The sequence below is a fragment of the Arvicola amphibius genome, chromosome 11 (assembly GCF_903992535.2).
Source record: "Arvicola amphibius chromosome 11, mArvAmp1.2, whole genome shotgun sequence".
NCBI lineage: Eukaryota > Metazoa > Chordata > Mammalia > Rodentia > Cricetidae > Arvicola > Arvicola amphibius.
Window position 1 is genome coordinate 99,639,873 of NC_052057.2, and position 24,217 is coordinate 99,664,089.

The window sequence follows — 24,217 nt, forward strand, 5'->3', positions numbered from 1 at the left end:
TGGACTGAACTCTGCTGAATACTCATCTAGGGGTGGAGTTTGAACAAGTTGAGATCACCCCCAGCCCCCAGAGAGTTGCTTTCTCTAAAGAAGGTAGGAATCTGGTACCAGGCAAATCTAGGAATGGCTACGGATGAGGCTCTTTATTTCAGAGAAAGCATCTTACTTAAGAGAATCATCCGAAGGGAAAAACAGCCAATGTACTCAGTGTAAAGACTGAGAGGTTTTGCTGAGTAGGGGACAGGGCACTGGAGTAACTTCCAGAACCAGCTCTACAGCTGACCCCCCCCCCCAGCAATGATCCTCATCCTCTCTCTTTTCCCCTTTAAATCAAGACATTAGAGAGAACCTTTTGAGAAGCGGTGGAGACTGAGATGGGAATGACCATTTGGGATTGATTCCCTACGTACAACCATTCATTTAGTCTCACAACAAAGCTGTGCGTAGGTTATTATCTCACTTGGGGGGGGGTCGGTGGCAGGTGGGGGGCATGCACATGTGTGGTTGTGTGGAGGGTGGGGTGGGGAGGTGGAATGAGTAGACGACATGCAGGTCACAGATCCATAGACAGAAAATGCCCAGGGTGACTAGGCTCTGTAAGTCTCCAAGGCTGGGGGCTTCTTCCCATAGCCCGACCTGTCTCCAAATGAACGTGGGTTTGTTCATTTTGCTGGGTTTAAGTAAGTCAAGGTCTTCGGAAGCGGCCAGGTGTCCTGGGCAGCAGAAGCTCCTGAGGAGTTTACCAGCGATGCGGGTTCTTGGATTGCCTCCTGAGGAACTCAAGCAGGCTTTCCAGGGCCCAGACCCAGACATCTGCATCAGGAAAACTGCAGCCAGAGAGCCCCCGTTCTAAAATGACAGTTTACGGTTCCATTCTAACCCAGCTTATTTTCAGCTCTGTGGCTCATGGAAATTTCCTCCTAATATCAGGAAGATACGGTTTAAAAATAATCTGTTTCTCCTTCCTGGTCCTCGGTTTTCTAGTGAGCACACTTAGTTCCATGGAAAATGTTCAGGACTGGAAGTGTGTCACGGAAGACGGTCTCGCGTTGATCGGTACAGGCTTCAGAAGGCAAAGCCTTGGGTGAAACTCAAGGTTAACATCGTGCAGAGGGGATGGGCAAAGAAAATAGCATTAACTAAATATTTACTATGTCTCAGACACTGCTCCAGACACATTATGTCATTAAGGCACCCTGGCCTTGTGAGTCAGTCCCTTTCATTTGTAAGTGGGTTAGGTACTTTTATTATTTGCTACCCACTAATAAAGATAACCAGAGGAAAAAAATCCTATGGGATTAATTATTCATGCGTTAAGTAAAAATCTCTTGAGATCTTGTACAAGACACACACTAGACCAGGAAAAGTAAAGTAGGGGGTGGACAAAGAGACAAGAAGGCTAAAGCAGGAGGGTTCCAAGTTCCAGTCTATACTGGTTTACATATAACGAGATCCTGTCATTAAAATCCAAGGGTTGGGGGAGGTGAGTGGTTAAGAGCCTTGCTACACTTTGCAGAGGAAGGGGTTCTGCTCCCAGCACCCACATCAAGCAGTTCGCAACCACCTGTAACTCCAGTTTCAAGGGATTAGAGGCCTCTCTTCTGGGCTCCAAGAAACACCGCATTCACATGGAGCACAAACTCGCAGGCACACTTATAAATCTTTAAAAAGGATGTAGCTTATCTGTAGAGTACTTGCCTAGTAAGTACAAGGTCTTTGGGGTGGGGGTGAGGTGGGGGCAGGCACCGGGTGTGACAAGACCCTTGAAGTCTCCCAGAGTCAATCGCATTTGAAGCTGGCCAGTCAGTCTCTGCTTCTTCAGTGCACTTGAACCAGGGGAGCTGAGGGCTGATGGTTCTGGAGCCCCAGAGAGCAGGCCCGGGAGAGCCAGCCTGTTCAGGCTCTGGCAGGTTGAGGACTTGCTCAAGCGTGTCCTAGCTGCAGCCAAGGTGGAGTTTCAAACCCCATCTCTAACCCCCACGGTTTCCCTTCCTAGCAGGATCTAACTCTTGGGGAGTGACTCCGAAGCAATTTACCAATCGATACTAGAGGCCGGCTGATTCCTACTACCGAGCTTTATTTAATTTCGAGTTCAAATCACACAGAAAATAAAATTTTCTCCTTAAAAGGCTCTGCGGAAAAATGCTGTCGGTGCCATGCGGCCGCCTCCGTGGCTGTGTTTGTGTCTGAAGAAAGGACTAGTCTGACAGGAAGAATTACAAATCTGGAGCTCATTTTGGCGTCCCAGAGGGAAGGTGGGTGGAGCGTCTCACAGTAAATTAGGAATTCAGAATGAAAGCGGAGCTGAGTTTATTTGGGTTTTTAGTGACACCTCGAAATTATTACACAGGCGCGTCGGAGACAGCTCAAAGTACCTACGACTGCTCCCGCTTCGCCCCGGGGCGGGATGCTCGGTAGGGCAGTTCCCCCCTCCTTCGAACCCCGTGGGACTCTCCGCTCCCTGCGGGTCAGGAAGGGTGGGAGGGAAGGAGGGCGGCTAGGATCCCCAGTCTGGGTTTGTTAATGCTGCTGAGAGGCGGAGGCCAACCGGGGGTGTGTCTGGGCTCCGCCTCGGGTATCCGGATCTGGGATCCGACTTTGGGACTGGAATTTGAGGAGGGGCTGACAAGGTCTGGGGCGGACGTGGAGAGCAGGGAGAAATCGGATTATCTTGCGGGGAGCCTGGAAGTTGAGGCTTTGGTCCAGGCAGGGGAAGTTGAACGGCGGACGGTACTGAGGGTCTGAGAGGCGAGAGTTGGGCTTTGCTGGAGCAGGGCTGTGCAGGGGAAGTCAGGGTGGGGTTGGGGTAGAAGAAAAGAGCGTGCAACGGTCACAAGCTTTCTCTGAGCCACTCGCACAGGCACACCCTGCGTTCAGCCGGGACCACGGGCTCCGTCTCGCGCGCTGGCTGGACCCTACCCCCACCCGCCGGTAGAGCGCGAGCCGCCCCGCTGTGGCTGGAGTAGGGGCGCCCAGCGGTGCGGGGGCGTGGCCAGAGGCCCAGCAGTGCGGGGGCGTGGCTAGAGGCCGAAGCCCGCGGCCGCCCATTGGCCACCCAGAGGCCCCGCGGGCGGGGCTCTCGGCTGGGTCCCTCTAGGGCGCTCTTGGGCGGCGGGGGAGGCGGGGTCGGCGGGAGCCGGGTAGCCAATGGGCGCGCGTCCCTCGAGCACTTACAAAGGGCCGGAGCGAGGCCGCGGCGGCGGCGGCGGGGAGGTGGGGCGAGGCGAGGCGAGGCTTGTTGGGGAGAAGCTGCGGCCGGGGCCGGGCCGGGCCGTAAACGGTGCCGGCGGGACCATGGAGGCGGCTGCTGCTGCTCCGCGTCGCCAGCTGCTTCTGATCGTGTTGGTGGCGGTGGCGACGCTGCTACCGGGGACGAAGGGTGAGCGGCGGGCGGGCGCCTGCGGGGCGCGCGGGCCGGGCCCGGCCTCTGGCTCGCTTCTGCTCTTTCTCAAACATGGCGCGGGGCCGGGGGCGCAGGTGGCGGCGCCCGGACGGCCGGGCTTTCCTGACCCGGCAGGCGCCACGAGAGCCGGGGCGGGGAGGAGAGGCGGGGCGGGGGCGGTGTCGGGCGCGGGTGACCGAGCGCCGGGAGGCTGGCCCTCTGAGGCTCCCGGGTGCAGCGACTGGCTAGCCTGCGGAGGTCGGGGGATGCCCTCGGGGGCGCGAGGCCGGCTGGGACCGTGGCCCCGAGTCTCTTCCCAAGTGGGTCGGGGCCTGGGGCTGCTGGGGTGTGGGCGGGCACCGGAGTGGAAGCGGTCGGGAGATCGGAGCTTGGAGGGCTCCCAGGGGTTTGTAAGGGGCGCCGAGGGCCGAGACCCCGGGTGCGCGGCGCTGTCTCGAGGGAAGACACCCGCCAAGGGCGACTCTTCTTCCACTCTGGGGGCTTTGTGTGAGAAGCGGGCGGGAAGATGCGCGGAATGTTCGCCCTTCGTGCGTCTAGGAAGAGTTAAGAGTCCTGTAACCAGAGGGCTACCAGTTGTCTTCGAGTAGAAACTTGAACGTTTGTTCACTCTTCAGGTTTGGGAACGTTTTAATGGGATTGATGCTGTAGAATTGACCGAATGCTTCATTTTCTCGAAGGGGTCGTTGCTTTGGATGTATTCCTTAAGTGAAGGTAGTTTTAGGATCAGACTTCTTTGTAGCTGGGTTTTGAGTGGGGAATGTTGTGTGGTTTTCCAAAATATTAATGCCGATCGTGATACTGGATGTCACCCCGTGGAGGGAAGAGGGAAAACTTTGTCAGTAACTGAATTTAAAATAGGAGAAAGCAAAATACCGAGGCTCAGCATTAGCAACTAAAATACAGTGAAAATACATTTCTGTTGCTGAAATTTGATAACAAAATTTTTTAAAAACCAAAACGAGCCAATAAAAGGTTTCACCAGACTGTGGATGCTAGCTATTAAACTTAATAGTTACTACTTACTATGAGTCGATTATAATGCATATACAAAAGGTACACCATAGTACAGTATCTGACACCCATAACCGAACCTTCAGGGCTACCAGTATTTGTTCTATATATTGACATGAAAACTAAGGTGCAGGAGATTAAGTTCTTACTAAGTGCAGAAGTTATGATTTGCACTTAGGCCTTTCAGAGTTCAAAATCGGTGCACCTGCTACACCAAAGTAGCATAGCCCACTGAAAGAACAGCTGGTATTTAATACTTACAGCTTAGGGGTCTTTTTAAATTTACTTGAACATAGCCTTCACTTAGGTCTGTGTTAGAAGATACTGTGGGTTCTAACATTGACTTAGGATGGAAGACAATTGGGGGCAAAGTGGGAGAATTGTAATAATTATGCATCAACTATAAGTGGCCTTTACTCAGTTCTTTCTCTAAAGTAATTCATTCTTTTATTCTTTTCTACCAAGCACAAAGCAGGGCACATGCATGCATTTAGCAGTTTTGATTTGGAGGCGGAGAAGGTTGGTCCATGCCCTGGAGGAGTTTATCTCCTACTTAGGCAATTGTGTAACACAAACTGGCCTAGATGCTCTTACTGCTCAGAGCCTAAACTAGCACTTCATAAACTTTTTTTCCCATTTGTCACCCTTTTTTCTCAAGAAATTGTCTGCAACCTTGAATATATGAATGTAGAAAGCAGGTAGAAATCAAACATTCTGATAATAGATCATAAATAAAATTATTTTAATGCAATTGATTGGTACATACAGTTTTGCCGTTTATTAAAGACTAAAGCAAATTTTCATAGTAATGAGGTGGGTGCGTTTATTTTCACATAAAGAATTAAATCATTCAATGTCACTTCATATAATTACATGTATTTAGGGCCATTTCAGAAAGTGTTGGAAATTCTGTCTTAATCACAAGATGGAATTCATTTAACAGATTTTAACTTAAACAGTTTTTAAAATCAAACATTCTAACACATATACCACTTTGTACACATGAAGAATGGAAATCTTTTCTGTAGTTAGCCGTTAGATTTTTGAAAGAGTAGAAAATTTTGTAAGTACAGTAAAAACATTAAAACTCATAAAATAATAGTCTGGACTGTGTTGGCACTGCACAGCATGACAACATGTATGTTCAGAACCAAGGCCATAGTGAAATTGCATGATACAGCGTAAGCACATCCTGCCAGAAACACCTCACATTCATTACTCATTTGATTTTGACTTAGTTTTGGGGTGTTGTGTATTCAGAAGTCCTTTTCTGTTGCCAGAGTTTTTGTGACCCTCCCCAGCACCTCTATATGGAGTTATGACTCAGTTTAAGAAACTGGCCAGCCCGGCATAGTGGCATGTGCCTTTAATCTCACCACTTGAGAGGCAGAGGCAGAGATCTCTGTGAGTTTGAGGACAGCCTGGTCTACATAGTGTGTTCTAGGACAGTTAGAGCTATATAATATAGAGATCTTGTCTCGAACTCCCAATCCCCCCCTTAAAAGAAGCTGTGGCTTAGATAAACTAGGCTGATGTTTCAGTGTGTCCTTTTAAACATTCAGAAAAACTTGCCTGTCTTTTCTTTATAATTTAGCTTCTTTTAAAACTGGAAGTTACTCTTCACTGTCTGAGTATTATTTATATTTTGCTGCCAATATAGATTTTTGTAGAGACATTGTTTCTTTGTTCCTGGTACACAGTATTACTGTTTATATCTGCATCACATGTTCAAATGCCGTTTGATGTTTGCCATTTCATGACTTTCTTGGAAAACATTCCCAACCAGTTTAGTCCTGCCAGTTACCCCCTAAATCTACTTTTTTTTTTGTAGTGTTTCTGTCATGGAGGATTTTTTTTTTTTTTTTTATGAACCAGTGCCAAACTGTCCTAGGCTATCTATTGAGGTTTGAAGTTCTCTGCTGTGTAGTTAGTACCCAGAGCAGCACTTGAGGCTTGTGATTAGGGCCACCCACCTAGAGAGATGACATCTCCGAACTGCAAACCCTATGCTCTGTAGTAGCTGCTTTCCCACCAGTTCCTGACTCTTTAGCTCTCTCACTGTGGGCTTCACTTTGTCCCTTCTATGGGAATCAGAGGACAGAAATTCTCAGACTGACATTCTGTGTAGGCTTCACTTAGCTCTCTTTGAATGCCGTCTCTTGGAAATGTATAGCATTAAAGTTTGTGTTATCCATTGCTACCATCCTGCATTGTTGACTAACTGTATGAGTATGTATTGAGTATCCGGGGTATTATTATGTCTTTTCGTTATGTCCTTAGAACCCAGCACTGTGTCTTATATTATGTTCTACATAAATGTGTCTTGATTAAATAAATTCTGTTTGACTGGGAAGTCCTATTTATGTAAGTACAGATTATGCTATATTAATTTAGAGTTACATATTTATTATATATAATTGGAGAACATTGCGTGTTATGATAAACAAAACAGCTATTTACTTTGTGATGCTTTGTATAATTCATGAAATTGTAGAAATCAGTTGAGAAAGTATGTGTATTTAAATTTGAAGTTTCTGGTTTTTTTAGCAATGAGTAGGACTTGTGTATAGCCACTGCCCAGTAGGCTGTGTTTTGATTGGTTAAATACCTTTTCTGATTAGCTACTACCCTTGTAGTGCATATTGTTAAATGTTCATAGTACTACTTTTTTTGTGGAGAGACATATTAGTATTTGACAGGGAAGTAGTATATAGGTTGAAGTGAATGGAAAGGGCTTCCTGGACACTTTCTGACTAAATTTCCCCCCTCCCCCAGAGACAGGGTTTCTCTGTAGCTTTGGTGCCTGTCCTGGAACTAGCTCTTGTAGACCAGGCTGGTCTCGAACTCACAGAGATTGGCCTGCCTCTGCCTCCCGAGTGCTGGGATTATAGGCGTGTGCCACCATGGCCCAGTTATATAAAAATGGTTTTGAAGGGTCTCTAGAATTCAGATAGACACATAGGAGGAGTTAATGATTTTTAAAGTTCTTTATGTTTCCAACCACTGCAGGACAAGAATCAAGCCAAATGATTTTTTTAGAGTTAGGTTCCTTAGTCTGCACTGTGCTTGGATGTATTGTTTCCCCCAGTTCTAAACTCTATAATACATGTCTGGAGATGAGACGGAGTGGAAGTCTAGGTGGGCGGTGAGAAGGAGGATGCCATGACGGGAGCCTGCTCGCCAGCGCTGGGCGCTCCAGTTGTGAAGATCATAGGTCATCGCCATCCAGTTTACCCTGGAGGATCCCGAGTAATCACATTCTCAGGGCTCCGCAGTGCCAAACTGAGAAAGGAAGGAACTTGGGCTTTCTAGTTCCAAATCTTGTGTCCTGTCCTGTGCTTTAAAATTAAAAGTAAAGGACTTGAAGATGAGGGAGGAACTGGATTAGTGGTGATTTCCTTAAGTGAAACTGGTCTTGAATTGACAAAATTTAAGAAAAGTGAATTTTTTAGGAGAGAGGGAGGATGCTTATAGGTAAAAAGTCATGTTTTTTATTGCTCCTTAAGTGACTTGGTATAGTCCTTACTGTTTAAGAGCAGAGGGCTAACAGTACTGTTGCATTTGTCTTGGTGTTAAGAAAGGTGTAGTTGAATTGGGTGTATGTGGGGGAGGGGCTGCAAGCTGTGAGCCCTTTGCTGTGCTTTCTTCTCATGGCTTACATAACGCAATGTTTTCTGAACAGATGGACTGTGGTTTACTATCATGTGATTGGGACACATTTTTACTTCCTGCTTCTGGAATTCAGGGCAGATGCTGGCATGTTTCGCAGGGATGTTTTGCTTTTCTTCATAAAACTTGCTCTAGGAAATTTTGGAGTAGTCTCAAATTTATAGTCACTTTGACCCAACCTAATTGCAGCATTTAGGGCAGCATTGTAGGCCTCCCACCCTTTTTTTAGGAAAAGGTCTCGCATAGCTCAAATTTGCTAGGCACCTAAGACTGACCTTGAACTTCTGATCTACAGCTCCCAGAACAGTGCAGATTTATTTATTTATTTACTTACTTACTTACTTTTTTTTGCTGTATTGAGGATTGAACCCAGAGTTGTTTTGTTTGTTTTTAACATGCTGAGCAATCAAGCTACATCCCTAACACAGGATGTGTTTCTGAACCGAGTTTTCTTAAGAACACATCCAAGCACTTTCCACAAAAATTAAAATTTGTTTTGCTGAAGTAGATCCTTTTTTAACCATTTAGTTGGCCTACAGTCCAGTCACTGTAGGTCAGTCTAGTGACTACTTTATTGTGAATTTATAATTGGTTGACTTACCAGGTTCTTGTTTTTGTTTTACCATATATCCATTTTTTTAAATACCAGTGGAATAAAGCTGACTACATGGGTTCAGTTTTACTGATCTGATAACATTTTTTTTTTTTTGTCTGTTTGGTTTTTGTTTCCTTGAGTCAGGGTTTCTCTATGTAATAGCCCTGGATGTCCTGGAACTCACTCTGTAGATCAGGCTGGCCTCGAACGCAGAGATCTGTCTGTCTTTGCCTTCCCAGTGCTGGGATTAAAGGCATGCCATCACTGTCTGACCTAATATGGTCTTTTATAAATCTTTTCCCCCATTTGGCAACCTGAAAACAAGACATGCAAAAAAATAATTCCTAGCTCAAATAACAACCCCTAGCTATACAAGTAGGCTGTGTTAATATTCATTAGAAGAATATAAGCATTTACTTATCTTGTCTCATTTAACCTGATAGTCAACCCTGGATGCTAGTTAGTAGCACACAAACGGAGCAGATTCTTGTTTACACGCTGATTAATTTTAAAACGTCTGTGGTGGTACAAATCAAACCTGGGGCCTTGAACATGCTAAGTAAGCCTTCTGTCCTAAATTAAATCTCTGGGGCCACAAAATGGCTCCATTTGTCCCAGGTCTAGGCAACCAATGCTCAGAAGATAACTGGATTTTTCTGACATAGATCCTCTTCAGCATTGCTTAGCATGAACCATAGTTCCTAAGGTTTTGTGTTTGACCTTTCACTAATAGAGACAAGACTTTGCTTAGGTTGGGACTTAGTTTGTATCTATTAAGGTGTATGCATGAGAAGCTTCTGATTTCTGTTTGACAGACAAGAAAATCAGAGTCATATTGTTAGGATTACTTCAACAGGAAGTTCTTCTTTCCGTGAGAATATGAATCAACTTTGATGTGGGAGGGTCTTCTATCTATTGGTTAATTAATAAAGAAAACTGCTTGGCCTGATAGGTCAGAACATAGGTAGGCGGGGAAGGCAGAATAGAATGCTGGGAAGAAGAAGGCAGTGAGACAGTCGCCATGGTCAGACATGATGAATCTTTCCCCATAAGCCACCACCTTGTGGTGCTACACAGATTATTAGAAATAGGTGAAGCAAGATGTGAAAGTTAGCCAGTAAGAGGCTAGAGCTAATGGGCCAGGCAGTGATTAAATGAATCCAATTTGTGTGTTGTTATTTCCGGTGTAAAGCTAGCCGTGTGGGATCCGGGCAGGATGAAAAGCAGGCCTGATCGCCTCATTGCTACAAAACTTCTTATTTTTCTACCTTAAAATTTTATTCATTCATTCATCTATGTATTTGTGTGCCTGTGTATGCAAGTGCCTATGTCCTTCTTTATCATTCTCTGCCTGTTCCTTTGAGGCAGAATCTCTCTCTGAACCTGGGGCTCATATTTTCTCAACTAGGCTGGAAGTCAGTAACCCTCCCATTTCTCTATCCCTCAGACCTGGGGTTACAAGCATTTTTAGGGAGCCCTGCTTGCTACATTTGTACTAGGATCTGAACTCTGGTCATCACGATTCTGTAATGAGCTACCACAACTACTGAGTCATCTCTTCAGCTCCCACCTCCCTTTTTAAAATAGTTTTGAAACTTGGTCTTGCTGTAGAGTCCATGTTGACCATTGTGTATTCCCAGATTTTCCTGGGGCCTTAGCTGCTGTGTGCTAGGATTACAGGCATGTACCACCATGCCTCGCGGCTTGAGTTTGTCTTAATTGCAGTTTGGTTTTGCAACTGCAATTGGCTCAGTGTGTAATCTTTCCTTAAAGTTATATTTTTAGGTAATTTGAGTATCACTCATGAACCCAGTTATAGTTGATCTTTGTATTTGTATTGGTTTGTAGCGCCCATATTAAACTCCTGCTTTTAAAAGTAAGTATAGAAGTGAAAACAACTGACATTTTGGATTAGAGAAAAACAAAAGAGTTATCCACAATCATTAACATTAAAAATATTGCTTTTTGTATTTCTGCACACTAAAAATATACTCCTTTTTTCAATTATTTTAGCGTGTGTGTGTGTGTGTGTGTGTGTGTGTGTAGCCAAGTTCATGTCATGCAGATGTCAAGTATCTTCCTATACTGCTTTCAACCTTTTTGGGACAGGATCTCTGACAGAACCTGGAGTTTGCTGTTCTTGCTAGACTGGCTGGCTAGGGAAAATTCAGGGAGGGCTCTGCCACATGCTGAGATTACAGATGTGTACAGCTGTGCTCAACTTTCTGTGTGGGTGCTGGGGTCTTAATCCACCTTGTCCTGCTTGCACACCTAGCACTTTACCAGTTGAGCCACTCCCCTTCAAATACTCTTCACCCTTGTGTTTAGAAGTTTATTGGTGCTAATAAAAGTGCTTTACATGATAAAGTTCCAGTTTGAAAATGTTTTTCTTAGCAGATATTTAGTAATGGTTGATAAGATGGAAAATATAGAAAACTTAGATGACAGGCTTTCATTTAAAAATTACAGTGCTGAGAAACGTTGGCACAGACTCAGCTATAGCAGCCACCGAGACCACTTTGCAGAGGCATTGGAGGTGTAGCCGCCTTGCAGGGGGTGGTAGGGCGATGGAAAGAGAAGCAGTCCTGGTTCCCCAGTCAGAGTGGCACTTGTGGAGAAGGACCGCAATAAAGTTTTAAGAATTTTCAGTAGATGAGTAAAAGTTTGTCATGTTGTAATGATTGTGAATTGTGAAAACTGGGCTAGTAGTTTTGCTGTGGGGAAAAAATGTTTACCTGTACCACAGTGGAAGTGGAGCAAGGCAGCTGCCTGGAGAGACTTTAGAATTAGTTTGATGATATTGGAAATGGAGTGGAAAAGGGGTTCTGTGACATGTCAGTCAAATCAGATTTAATTCTGTTTCCTGGCACCTAAATGGCTTCTTCCCTCACCTCTCGGAAATCGCTTAGATGTTCCTTTTTCTCCAACTCATTTTACAAACTTAGACTCTTCTTTTTTTTTCTTTTCTGTTCCCACATGGTCTATTTATTTATGTAAATACCGTATATATTTCCTGTGTTTCTTTCTCTTTCCTGCTAGAGGGCAGACGTCAAGAAAGCAGGAGTCTTTGTGTTGACTGGTGTGTCTCAAATGCACAGAAAGTGCATGGTCAATATGTAAGTGGCAGCAGGTCTGGGCACCTGGAAAGTGTCTGTTATAAGGAGTCTAGAAAGAGAAAGATTAAAGGAAAATGAATTGTGACTTGAGAAAGTTGAGTTGGAGGTAAGGTATCCAAGTGCAGTTGTCCGGTAGGGAGTGAAGAGTGGACTCTAGGCAAGGAGATGCCTTGCCACTATCCTCTTTCCTCCTGTGCTCTTTTCTTTGGTTCTGGAAGTCTGAAAAGCCATATTAAGAGGGGTGTTCTAATCCTGAAGTCCTAACTTGGATCTGGACCCTGCTTGGTTCATTGGAGTGTTCCTCGCTCCTATGTTGCAGGGCCTTACTTTGTGTATTTTCCCACCTGCCTAACACAGAAGATAGGTGTTCAGAATCTGATCTTCTGTTACACTGAACTAAGGAAAAACATCCAGTCTATTTAGGAATTTGCCTGGTTCCTGACCGAGAATTCTCCTGTTTGGAGTTTAGGTTTACACCATTGGTCTCAGCTCATGGTTGCTGATATTACAGGAATCTTTCTTGGAGTTCTCCAATCCCTGTCCTGTGAAATGGTTTGTTTTATTTTGTTTTGTTTTCTGCTACTCTTTTGCTCCATGACTCAGACACGGGTGCTGTGTGTCTCTAGACTGTTTCATTTTCTGTTTGAATTGCTCTAACTGAAGTTTGTTTCCCTTCCAATTTTGAAAGCAGGTTCCCAGAAAGTTAGTAGTATCTTTGTTTCTAAGAATAGATAACATAACATACCTGTCTGTAATTATCTTCTTATAGGTGTGTTTCATTGGGGAGCACTTTGTGAAGGTTAAATGTTCACTTGCATGGCCACTGTGAAGATAGTACACAGCAGTGTTTGTAGTGTACCTTGTGCAAGCCTGACATAGTAGATATTCAACAAGTGGGAATTAATACATATTTAAATAAGTGAAGGACTACTTTCGAAAAGAGTTGTTTGGCAAACTGAAGGTGATTTCAGCTCAAGGAAGAACTTTCTCAGTAGTAGCTGTCACAAAGTACCTGTTACTGCAAACCTGCAGAAGGACTATGCAGGCAGAGGCTGAAAAGCTGTGGAAGAAATTTCTTGCATTATGTGGAAGACTGGATTTGATTATGTCTCAGCTGTTTCTCCTGGAGAAGTCTGTGTATTTTGTTGTAAAACAAACTTCCTTGTTTACTTAGTGTTTTTAGCTGGTATACAAGTCTCACTAGGATTCATGTTTCAAGATGAACATTACTTTAATAAGGCTGGGGAGATGGCTCGGCAGCTCAGAGTGCTTGCTCCATTTCCATAGGACCAGAGTTTGGTTCTTTGCATCACATCAGGTGACTCACAACCACCTATAACTCTAGTTTCAGAGGGTCTCACTCCCTCTTCTGGCCTCTTTAGGCACCATCGTATCCCCATGCAGATACCTACAGACATACATGCGCGTGCATAGTGTGTGCGCTAACACCCATACACTTAAAAGATAAAAGTCTCTTTTGAGCACTGGCTTCTTGTAACTTCCTTATTGAACTGAGATATTTTACTTATTGATTGTCTTGTACCCTGGCTAGTCTCCGAAAAGGGATTTAGCTTGAAATAAAATGAGATCAGCAGTAATGAGTGGGAAACAGAAGGACTGGTCAGTGGCGGCAAAGAGGAAACAAACATTCCAACACTGTAGCTGAAGAGGGCTTTGCACGATACTTAGTGAGCTGTTAATTTTCTAGCAGCAAGGGCAGCGGAGGAAGCTGAAGATCTCTTTGCCTATTACTAAGAATTCATGAACAACCCCCACCCTCCACCCACACACAGCAAGATTTTGGTTTAACCCAAAGCGCCAAACCCCCCAAGCACAAGATTACAGTGCTCAAAGAACCCCCAAGGTATAAAGTTACTGCTCAGCCCGGCATCTCTGAGTTCTTGTCCTAAGACCCACTCTTCCACACTTTCCTAGGGTTCAGTTTCGTACCTGCTGCCTCCATCTTTCCTTATTTAAGGCTGTGATTCAAGTGTGGACATATGAGTCCCTAATACCATGGAACAGCTGATGCAAAGCTGGGACATTGGAATTAGGCTTTGCTAGAAGCTAGAGGATAATGGAGAGAGAACAACATGAAACTGTTTGGGCTGGCTTATAAAGACATTTTTCTAATATTCTTCAATTGGCCTGTGTCCAATCTGGCAGACATCATCAAAGAATGGTCACCAAAGATGAACAGAACGAGACATGTTTTTCTTCCAACAGATCCATGTAGGACAGATGTTGAGAGTGTCTTTGCTTTGATTACTTTAGGGGAGATCACATGTACCCAGAGTATGTTCCCCTGTTTTACCAGTCTAAGATACCCACATCAACTTGAGGAACATTCTATGTTTTGAGGCTTTCTAGAATCTTCCTGTTTCTTAGCAGAATCTGTTTTTATATAAGGACCCAGAAAATGATTGATTTGTATTTGTTACTCGTCATGACTTATAAGGATAGCTTTCCTTTTTAAATTTCATTTATTTATTTATTGTAGTAATTATTTATTATTTGAGTAGTTGATGATGACTTTAGGTTCTTTCCAGATTTATTTATTTATTTTGGCAGTTGTTGACGACTTTAGATCCTTTTCAGGGTTTCCCTGATTTCACCAATAGGGCAAACCTAAAGTTCACCTTACTTTTGATTACTTGCTTCAGGATAACCATTCCATCTAGGTTTCTTAGGTGTGGACCTCACTGGTTACATAATACTGTATTTATAGTTCTAGGACACCTTGTACAGGCATCCTGTTACATTTCTACAATATAAGTTCCTTAAATATGCATTGACATTCAGATAGATCCTATGACAAAAGCAAAAATGCAAAGCCTTTGTACTGGACGCTAGGACTAATGGACATATTTGAGAGCTCTGAACATGGAGGACATAGCCAGACCTACTCTGAATACAGCGACAAGAGGAGCAACTGCGGCTTCTCATTTGTATGTGCGTGCATATATGGTTTTTTCTTGATTGATTCATTTCTAAATTGAACTGTAATGTGCTCTAATTGAGTCTCTTTGTTTAGCACATGGCTGTTGATTTGCGTATTCTCCAATTGAGAAACTGACATTTTAATTTTGTTATTCAATGTGCAACAGATTTAAATAAAACATCAAGATGGTCTATTGTAGATTTCCTTCAATGGTAATTATATGTAATTATTTTTACCAAAATAAACAAGTTAAAGTAGTTTTAGTTATTTTATCTAATTTTATATTTGGAAAAAAATTACAAACCAGGAGCCAATTTGCTTGTGTTTCTCAGTGAGGAAAGATATTCTGATTGCACGCCCCATACAGCTTTGCTATTGACACATGACAAAGACAGAGCATAGCAGGATGGATTCTTTCTTCTTTCTGTATTGTGAATTGAACATCATGATTGGCAGGTCCTTTACCACTGAGCTTCATCTATCCGTAGACGAGATATATCAATTCCTAAACTCTTTTTAAATGTTGTTTTGTTGTCATTTTGTTTTTGTTGTTGTTGTTTTGTAAAGACAGGATCTTATTCAGCTGCCCATCCTGGTTTTGAACTTGCGATTCCATTGTCTAAATCTAAATCTCTCAAGTAGCTAGAACCTGTAAGCCCCTGGGCCTGGCTTATGGATTGCTTTCTTATGAACTGAAGCGTTTATCTAATTCTTCTTTATCAATAAAAACTTAAGTCAGATATTGGGGTAAGAACTTAAATGATCAGAGAGGTGGTGGAGAAGTGACCAGTGATCTCCCCTCTCTCTCTCCTTCCTTAACCCAAAATCCAAAATCCTCCCTACTACTTCCTGTGTCTCTATATGTTCTTGATCCTCCAAAACCTCTCTGGCTAATTTTGGTCAGCTAGTAGCTAGTTTCATCCTGTGATTTAAAGTAAACTTTATTGGCAGTTTGAGGAGTGTCAGGGTGCAATCAAAATATCCCACAACAATGAACTAATTTTTCCATCTTAAATTATTTTGCTTTTCTTAGTGTACTTTACTTTTGTGTCTTTTTACTTGTCCTTATACATGTAAAAGTAAGTCTGTTTGTTCTCACATGCGTGATCACCATTGTGTCTTCCATGTTACCTTTTTATTAAACAAAAAAGGCCAATTATTTTAGTGAAATCTCATCTGTCATTCATTTGTTTGTTTTTGAGGCAGGGTCTTATAATGTAGCTCCAGTTGGTCTAGAGTTCATTATGAGACCATGCTGGCGTTGAACTTACAGAGTTCCACCTGGCTCTGCCTCTCCAGTGCTGGAATCGAGTCAATGTAGAAAAGAGGTTGGGAGGGAGGGAGGAGGCATCTGGCAGAAATGCAAGCTCAGAATTAAGGGTGCATTGCAAAGAGTGTGCCCTGAGGAAATAGTCTTCCTAAGCAGCTGGAACTGGGAAAACAAGTCTCACAGAACAGGTGGATATAATCACCTATGATCTATTCTAAATTATAGCTAGAGCTTAGTAATTGCTGACTTGCATATAACTCATAATTCTGTAAGAAGAGTCTTCTGTGCTGTGTCTTCACTTCTCCAAGTGATACCAAGTCCCTCAGTCCTCTGATCCTAGCAGGTCTTTCTGTTTCTCCCACCCCTACAGGTTTTCTTCAGTAACCACTTGTTAGTAGCAGTTGGAAGCCTACCACATTTCTACTGCCGAGTTTCTTGATATCTAGGTTTCATGGTCTGAAAACTTACTCTCATCCCAGACTTTTTTATACACAAAGTTTATAGACTTAAGCGTTTGCCAAAAGGAGTTCAGTTACTGTGAGGTGGTTATTTCCACCCCAGGAGTCCACGAGTCAATGGTTAAAATAGTATAGCTATATTGTAGAATTATTACCGAAGAATTCCTTTTGTTGGCTTAAGAAATCAACTTGCAAGTCAGGTGGTGGTGGTGCACGCCTTTAATCCCAGCACTTGTGAGGCAGAGGTAGGCAGATCTCTGTGAGTTTGAGACCAACCTGTTCAACCTGTTCTACAAGAGCTAGTTCCAGGACAGCTTGTCTCGAAAAACTGAGAGGGAGGGAGGGAAGGAGGGAGGGAGGGAGGGAGGGAAAGAGATCTTTTCTGGTGGAGATGAATAATTCAGATGAGAGAAGGCAAGAACACACAAGCTTGTGTAACTACTATGTGTTATCATTTTTAAGTTTTCAAGCTTTCTAATAGTGCCTACCATCTAATTTTGCTAGGCTCAATACATTTTTCATTCTGCAAACAATTTGGAGTTAAGTAAAGCTCAAATGCAGAAAGAATCAACCAAGGGTAGAATAAATTTGCTTCAGTAGAACAGGGAATAAGAATTGAATGATGTGAATGCTACCTTTTTTATTATTATCAAAAGTCTTAGAGAATTATTTAACGCCATAAACTCCGTACATGAAAAGCTTTTAAAAATCTAATTACAGCCGGGCGGTAGTGGCACATACCTTTAATTCCAGCACTCAGGAGTCAGAGGGAGGCGGAGCTCTGTGACTTCGAGGCCAGCCTGGTCTACAAGAGCTAGTTCCAAGACAGGCTCCAAAGCTACAGAGAAACGCTCTCTCGAAAAACCAAAACCAAACAAACAAAAACAAAAAACAAAAAAAAATCTAATTACAGGGCAAGTATTAAGTGTAGTGATATTTTGTTTGTGTTTTAACAAATAAGGCTTGCCTGAATATCAGAGTGCACATCTTTAATCCTAGTATTTGGGAGTCCTATGCCTTTAATCCCAGCACTAGGGAGGTGGAGACAGGAAAGGATATGGCTAGGCAAAGAGACAAATACAAGGCAGGATCTCAGGTGCAGTCTGAAGCAGTTAGTCTGAGGAAACAGTCTGAGGACAAAATTGCCCTTTTAATCTGAGAATTCGGTAGAGGTAAAAGTGGCTGGCGGCACTGAACTCTCAGCTTTCACCCTCTAGTATCTGATTCTGGGTTTTTATTAAGAACAGTTAGAATTCGTGCTACAATTAAGTCCACGAATATTTAGCAAATCTGAAAGATTATTTTCTTTTTGAAAATTTTCTAAGATTGTGTTAATGTATACAGAGGACTGTAAATCTGCCTCCCCCTCCCCAGAAATATTTAAAATGCCACTAAAAAAGTCAAAATTATGTAATTTATATCTGATAACAGGAAAATGTAACTATAATAAAATTAATACCAGACAAAGTCAATCAAGCTGCAGAACACTAAGGTAAATGGTACTTTATTTTGATAAGAGATACCATTCCCCAGTATGCATTATTAATATTTATGTAGCTATTAAAATATGTATATATGTCTAAAACTGTTAAAATAGAAGACATTTATATAACTACTGTAAATTAAGAAAAGCAGGATTCAAATTATAGAATAAATATTTAATGAACTCCAATTTTGTAATCATAAATAGAATTCTTTCCGAATACTTCTGGATTTTTTAGGAAGTTTACCATATGGAGGTTTACAAAGAACACTCAAATTAGAAATTAACAGTAAATAAATAAATGCAAAATAGATAATATAAAAATAATAGATAAAATAATCTTTTAGTTAAGGGAAATCTGGTTATAGACTAGAAATGAATATCCACCCTACATATCAAAAACTGCTTGGTAGTTCTGCTAAAGTAATGCGTAAAGAAAAATTTGAAGGCAAGGAGTTTGAAGATCAAGCTGGAGAAAGAACATTTTAGTAAATACAATGAAAATAGAAGTGCTGGGAAAATAGATTTTATCAATAAACTACTAAGTTATTTTTGTAAACTTTATTAAAATAGTTATTTGTTAAAGTTTAAAAAGAAGAATGGTCTCTTAATATGTTTCAGCTTTAGTTCTTTCTAAGGCTGGTGCATTTTAAATCAGTGACTTATCTTCTGTATCCAATGCCGTCTCTACCACGCTCTTGTCTTGTTTTACCTTTCTCACTGAGAGAAAGGCACTGTGAGCTGCCGTGCTTTTGTGTAATGCTGGGCACTGAATCCTGAGCTTGTGTGCTCGGCTCTAATCATAGGGGTGTGTGTGTGTGTGTGTGTGTGTGCGTATGTACATATATATATATATATATATATGCTCAACTCCTCCAGGTTTCCTTTAGTATGTAGTTTGCTAATGGCCTTTTTTTAAATGAATGTGTAGACTTTTATCAGTTGTTTGTTTGTTTGTTTATATTGTCAAACTGCCAGTTTCACTGGTTCCTGTGTCATCTCCCCCGAATGGTTTCTTTCCATTAACTTTCCTAAGTTTATAGTATGGGAGTCTTTTTCAGAGAGCTTTTCCTTTTCTGTACTCAATCTGCACTCTGCATGGCATTCACCAGTGATGTGTTTTGTTCTCTGTATCATGAACTAGAAGGCAAGAGTCCTCCCTTCCACAGCCTCTGAAGGGTGTTCTTTCTTTCTCCTTGTGCAGCTTAAACATGCCGTTGTTTCCTGTGGGAAAGTCCACCAACCGCATGGCACTCCTAGACGGTTTCTTCAGCAATGGGTCGCATAGGTCTTTAGCTGTTTGCTCGTCCAGGTGTTACTTCAAAGGCAAAGGCAACTATGGAAGGTGGTTACTACTTCTGTCATAGCTCAGTTATAGCTTGTACCTCAAGCTCTTAGTTCAGGATGATCTGCTACATCTCTGCACAGCCAAGTAGCAGTGTCTGCCGCCACTCTTGCTTCCAGAGAAAATGTGGAACCCTTCATCTTATGCTACTTCAGTGCGAACACTACAGGATTTCTCATTCTTTTCTTTCTTTTTTCCAAAATAAATATTTATTTGTTGATGTAGTACTTAGAACTTTGTTTCTTTATCTGTAAAACAACGGACGGGAGTCGGCCTGAATATTCATGGCTAACAAGTTGTGGTATGAACTTGCTATCAGGAGTGTTGCATATTAAAGTATACCCAGGACCTGTTGCAGTGCTGTAAATTTGTAACTGAATTGTATTTCCTGTACATGTTTTCTGTGTCCCCACAGTAAAGTTCTTTTGTCATTCTGATTTAGACACTACTGAAAGTTGACCTGAGTGGAGAGATAATGGCTCCTGTGAGTGCCCACTGCTTCTGCGCCTACAGTTTCTGGTGTGCTCTGTGTCAGTATTACTCCCTGGAGCTGTCTGAAGGTTGCCCTGATTATTTGCTCAGCTTCTAAAATGGGTAACAGGATGAAGTAGATGCGCTAATTAAGCATTTGTTGAATGAATGCATAACAGTCTTGGATTATTGAGTGCTCTGAGCGCTGTGCTGCTATCTAACCCCCAAGTCTACATTTAACTCTCAAATCTTCTATAATTAGTATTGTTACAGAACATAAGTCAATGAATTTAGGCTCAAATAAACTCATGACTTTTCAGATTGACATTATGGCTAGCTGGTACAGTTAAGATTCAGTGTTAAGTCTTTTTGTTCCTGAATTCTATATGCCCAACGATTATGTTCTTATAATACCAACTAATCAAATTGAAATCTACTAAGTCAAAGTACAAAAGCCTGTTTAGGAGAAAATCAGAAATGTAGTTGTTTGGTCACTCGCCGTCCGAAGCAGAAGTTTCCTATTTCTTCGAGGCTCTAGTGCAGTGTTAGGTACATCAGCCTGCTCTAAAATATCCAGCCCCAGGACTGTAGAAAAAAACTAAGAAGAACTTGGCAGACTGTAGTTGCACCACATGGAGCTTTATGTCCTGCTCTCTGTGCAGTTGATGAGCAGACCATTTCCTGTCCTTGTTCTGTGTCGTAGCTGGTCTCATCGCCTTGTCTTTCACTCAGGGGCTTCAGTCACAAACACTGGTGGCTGTCTGTGTGCTTACATTTATGTTCTTGTTTCCTTAGACCAAATCCTAAGAAATGAAATAAATGGATTAAAGAGTGATTTTTCAAAGGATTGTGTGTATGAAAATTATTTTCCAGAGTGAACAAAAGCTTGAAATTAACATGAAGTAACTGCTCCCTAGGATGAGTGTGTTGAGCTAAGACTGTAAAAGAAGTATAGAGAAAAAGGATGAGAATAGAGAAGCCTCTTAATGTTTTTATTACATTATATTTTTATTGATTATTTAGGAATTTCACATAATGCACCCCACCACCCTCACTTCCAAGCCCTCCCAGGTCCACCCCCCACCGTTGTGGCTTTTCCCCCAGAAAAAGAAGCTTGTGGGGAGGAGGGGGGAGCCAAGTCCAATTTTTGTTGCCTATACTCAGTGGAGCATGGTCAAACTCCCAGTAGCCAACCTCTAAAGGAAACTGAGTCCTTCCCCACTGGCACCCCACCAGAAGCCAGCACTGTGGAGAGCTACACTTCATTGTCTTTATTACTATTTTTAAAATTTCTCTCCGATGGCTTTCTGTCTAGGCCATTCCTTTTTGGGGTGGGGAGGGTATGGGCTGTCACAGATGCCTTCTGTGTCCTTTCTCGGTGAGTCTGCAGTCGTTGATGCCACAGCAAAGCAGTTTCCTTGCCCTCTATCGTCAGTGGGAGCACGGTCATGAATTTCCACACTGTTTCTGGTGTTAGCACCGACAGCAGACACCCACACAGTCTTTGGCATTAGCACTGCCACAGAGATCAGCGTTCCAGACATCAGCACGACCCTCTGCCACAGCACAGACCACCTGCCCCATCATAGTCCTCCATGGCAGCACAGACAGTGGACATCCACATGGCCTTCAGTGATAACGTGGCTCTCCGACCTCAATATGGTTCCCAGCCTCAGAAGGACCATGGACCAAGATGTGGCTGTTGGTGGCAGCATAGCTCATGAACATCAGCATTGCCTCAGGTGGCTTCACAGGCCACTCACATCAACATAGCTTTGTGTATCCACACAGATCACGGACACCCACATGGCCTGTGGTGGTACCACAGGTCACAGACATTAACATGGCCTCCTGGCTGCTGTAGGACCATGGACATCCACATGAACCTTGGACTTCAACACAGCCTGAGGCAGTGGACCACAGATACCAACGTGGCCTCCAGGGGCAGCATGGACCATAGAGTTATTTTGAGGAGGCCCAAACCAGAAAATGAACCGTTCTTCATCTCAGGCATCCTGTCATTGCTCAGAACCCAAGCGCTATCCTGGGGCTGCGCAATGTGTTTGGAGTGCAAGCCCCAGGCTGCTGTACAGCATCTTTTTGGCCCTACTCAGCAAGGGCGTGTCCCGTCTACCACAGCCTTTTCTCTCAGGTCACTGCCTCTCTCCATTGCTCGCTCACCACCATTCTGTTCTTCATCTTTCCTACCTCTCCATTATATATTTGTGCATAGTAGTGGCATTAGAAACTGCAATGTGTCACACACTATATTTTATTTGCCCTGACAGCTTTATATGCAAATATTCATTGCAGCAAGTCGTTGGATTGGTTCGAGGTTTCTGAAGCACCATAAATACTGGACCATTGGCGAGACTCATCTAGGATATCCCGCTCTCGCCCAGAGTCAGGGTGATGTTGCAGCTAGGCAAGTTCTATGCAAGCTCCTGGCTGCTGCACACCTCCCTGCCCTCAATGACTGCTGCCCCAGGCTCCCAGGCTCGACCTTTGTGCTTGGCTCCTGCGGGCAGGAGTCACAGCAGGGCAAGCAGCATCGCTCCATCCAGTTGGCCTACGACTGGTCCTATTTAATAATGACCTGTTTCTGTAGGAGCTCCAGGCTGCCACACATCTATCTGTACTGGCAGTCCCATCGTTCATCAGGCATGACCTTTGTGCATGTAGCCTGCTGACCGAGACGCAGCGAAGGGCATAGATCCATCATTCTCTGTGCAGGAAGCTCTGTTCCACCATCTTTCTTTCCAGTTCTCTGAGTCCCCTGTTTAGAAGCATATTCCCATAAGACTTGCCCTTTTTCTTTTTAGTTGATTTGGAGCTACTGCAGGCTCTGCAGACTCCTTTTCTGCCTTGAACTCTGAAAGAATGAACAGTATTATTAAGTACAACTTGGGTAAACAGAAGGATTGCTAGGAAATAAACAAAAGCAGAAAATCAGGATTCCTTAGAAACTTGTGAAGTGGTTTCTGTTTGTCAGGAAGATCCATTCCTTCCCATCTCCTGCCTCTGGGTAGAGCACCCCAGGTAGTTCTCCTTCTGTTTACCCAGTCTGAGTCCAGCCCACACATACACATACACATATTAAAAAAAAAAAAAAAACAATTGTGGCTCAACTGGATAGTTTCACATCTAGACCCCAGCCTGAGATTATGTTACTGATTGCAAAGATAAAAACGTATACAGTGGAATTTTGTTCAGCTGTGTCCATGTCGGAAAATGGACAGAATTATAAATCATGTTAAATAAAGTGAGCCAAACATAGAAAAACAGATGTCTCCTCTCATGTGCGATTTTAAGTGTGTGGGATAGGTTTAGAACAGGGACTGTGCGGATGTGAAGGATCTAATTGAGAAGGGAATGGAGTACCTGTGGCATGAAAAGAGACTGCTTGTGAAGGTGAAGGTGATAAGGAGAGGACATGCAGGATGAATTGCAATAGAGCATAATGATACATATGTGTGAGTGCAGTAATAACTTCCGTTACTTCGTGTACTGACTTAAAAGATTTAAAAATTGAAACTAAGACTTAGTTTAATTAAAAATATTTTAATTATATTTTTATGTGGAGTGTGGCATGTGTAAGAGAAAAGTGTGCTACTGCAAATGCACGTAGATCAGAGAACAACTTAAAAGAGTCCATTTTCTTCTACTATGTGGTTTCTGGGGATAAACTCAGGTTCCCAGACTTGATGGGAAATGCCTTTATTCACTGAGTCATTTTGCCAACCATTACTTTGACTTAGAAATTATTTGTGTGTATGGGGATGGAGACGGGTGCGTGTGTGTCACTGTGTGAGTAGAGGCCAAAGAACAACTTTGGGGAGTTGGTCGTCTCCTTCCACCTTGGGTTCTTGGAGTCAAGGTTACATTGTCAGACTTGCATGGCTAGCACTTTTACTTGCTGAGCTGTCTTGCTAGCCCAAAGACCTTATTTTAATAAAAGAGGAAGAAGGTGGAGGCTGGAGAGATGGCTCAGTGGTTAAGAACACATACTGTTTCTCCAGAGGACCTGAGTTCTGTTCGCAGCACCCATATCAGGTGTGCACAACAATCTACACCACCCCCTTGTGGCCCTCTCAGTCACCCGTACACCCATGGCATATGCTCACACAGGCACTCTTACACATACCTAAAGGGGAAAAATAAAAGGGGGATGAGGTAAACGAGGAGCTGGATGTAAATAACAAAGTCATTCTTGTTTTAGGTGAGATGAGGTGCTGGGTATTGAACCCAAGGCCTTGCACATGGTAGGGAGCTGCTTTACCACTGACTATATCCCTAGCCTTTGCTTTTTTTGAAGCAGTCTTGCTGTGTATTTCAGGCTGTTTTGGGATTTGGGAATCCTCTTGCCTCTGCCTCCTAAGCACTAGAATTACAAGTGTACACTACCATGCTTAGCTTGCAAACTAGAACTTGTAAGAAATGAGAATTAAGATAATA

At 43.1% G+C, this 24,217-nt stretch overlaps 1 protein-coding gene across 2 annotated transcripts in view; it reads left to right on the top strand.

Annotated features, from left to right (window-relative positions):
• The first annotated feature begins 3,191 nt into the window (after positions 1-3,191).
• Positions 3,192-24,217, top strand: part of Tgfbr1 (transforming growth factor beta receptor 1) — a 49,062-nt gene continuing 28,036 nt past the window's right edge. For both annotated transcript variants that reach the window (XM_038347415.2, XM_038347416.2), the window contains exon 1: positions 3,192-3,379. In XM_038347415.2, the coding sequence (XP_038203343.1) occupies positions 3,295-3,379 (85 nt within the window). In that variant the 5' untranslated portion in view covers positions 3,192-3,294. The remainder of the gene's footprint in view (positions 3,380-24,217) is intronic.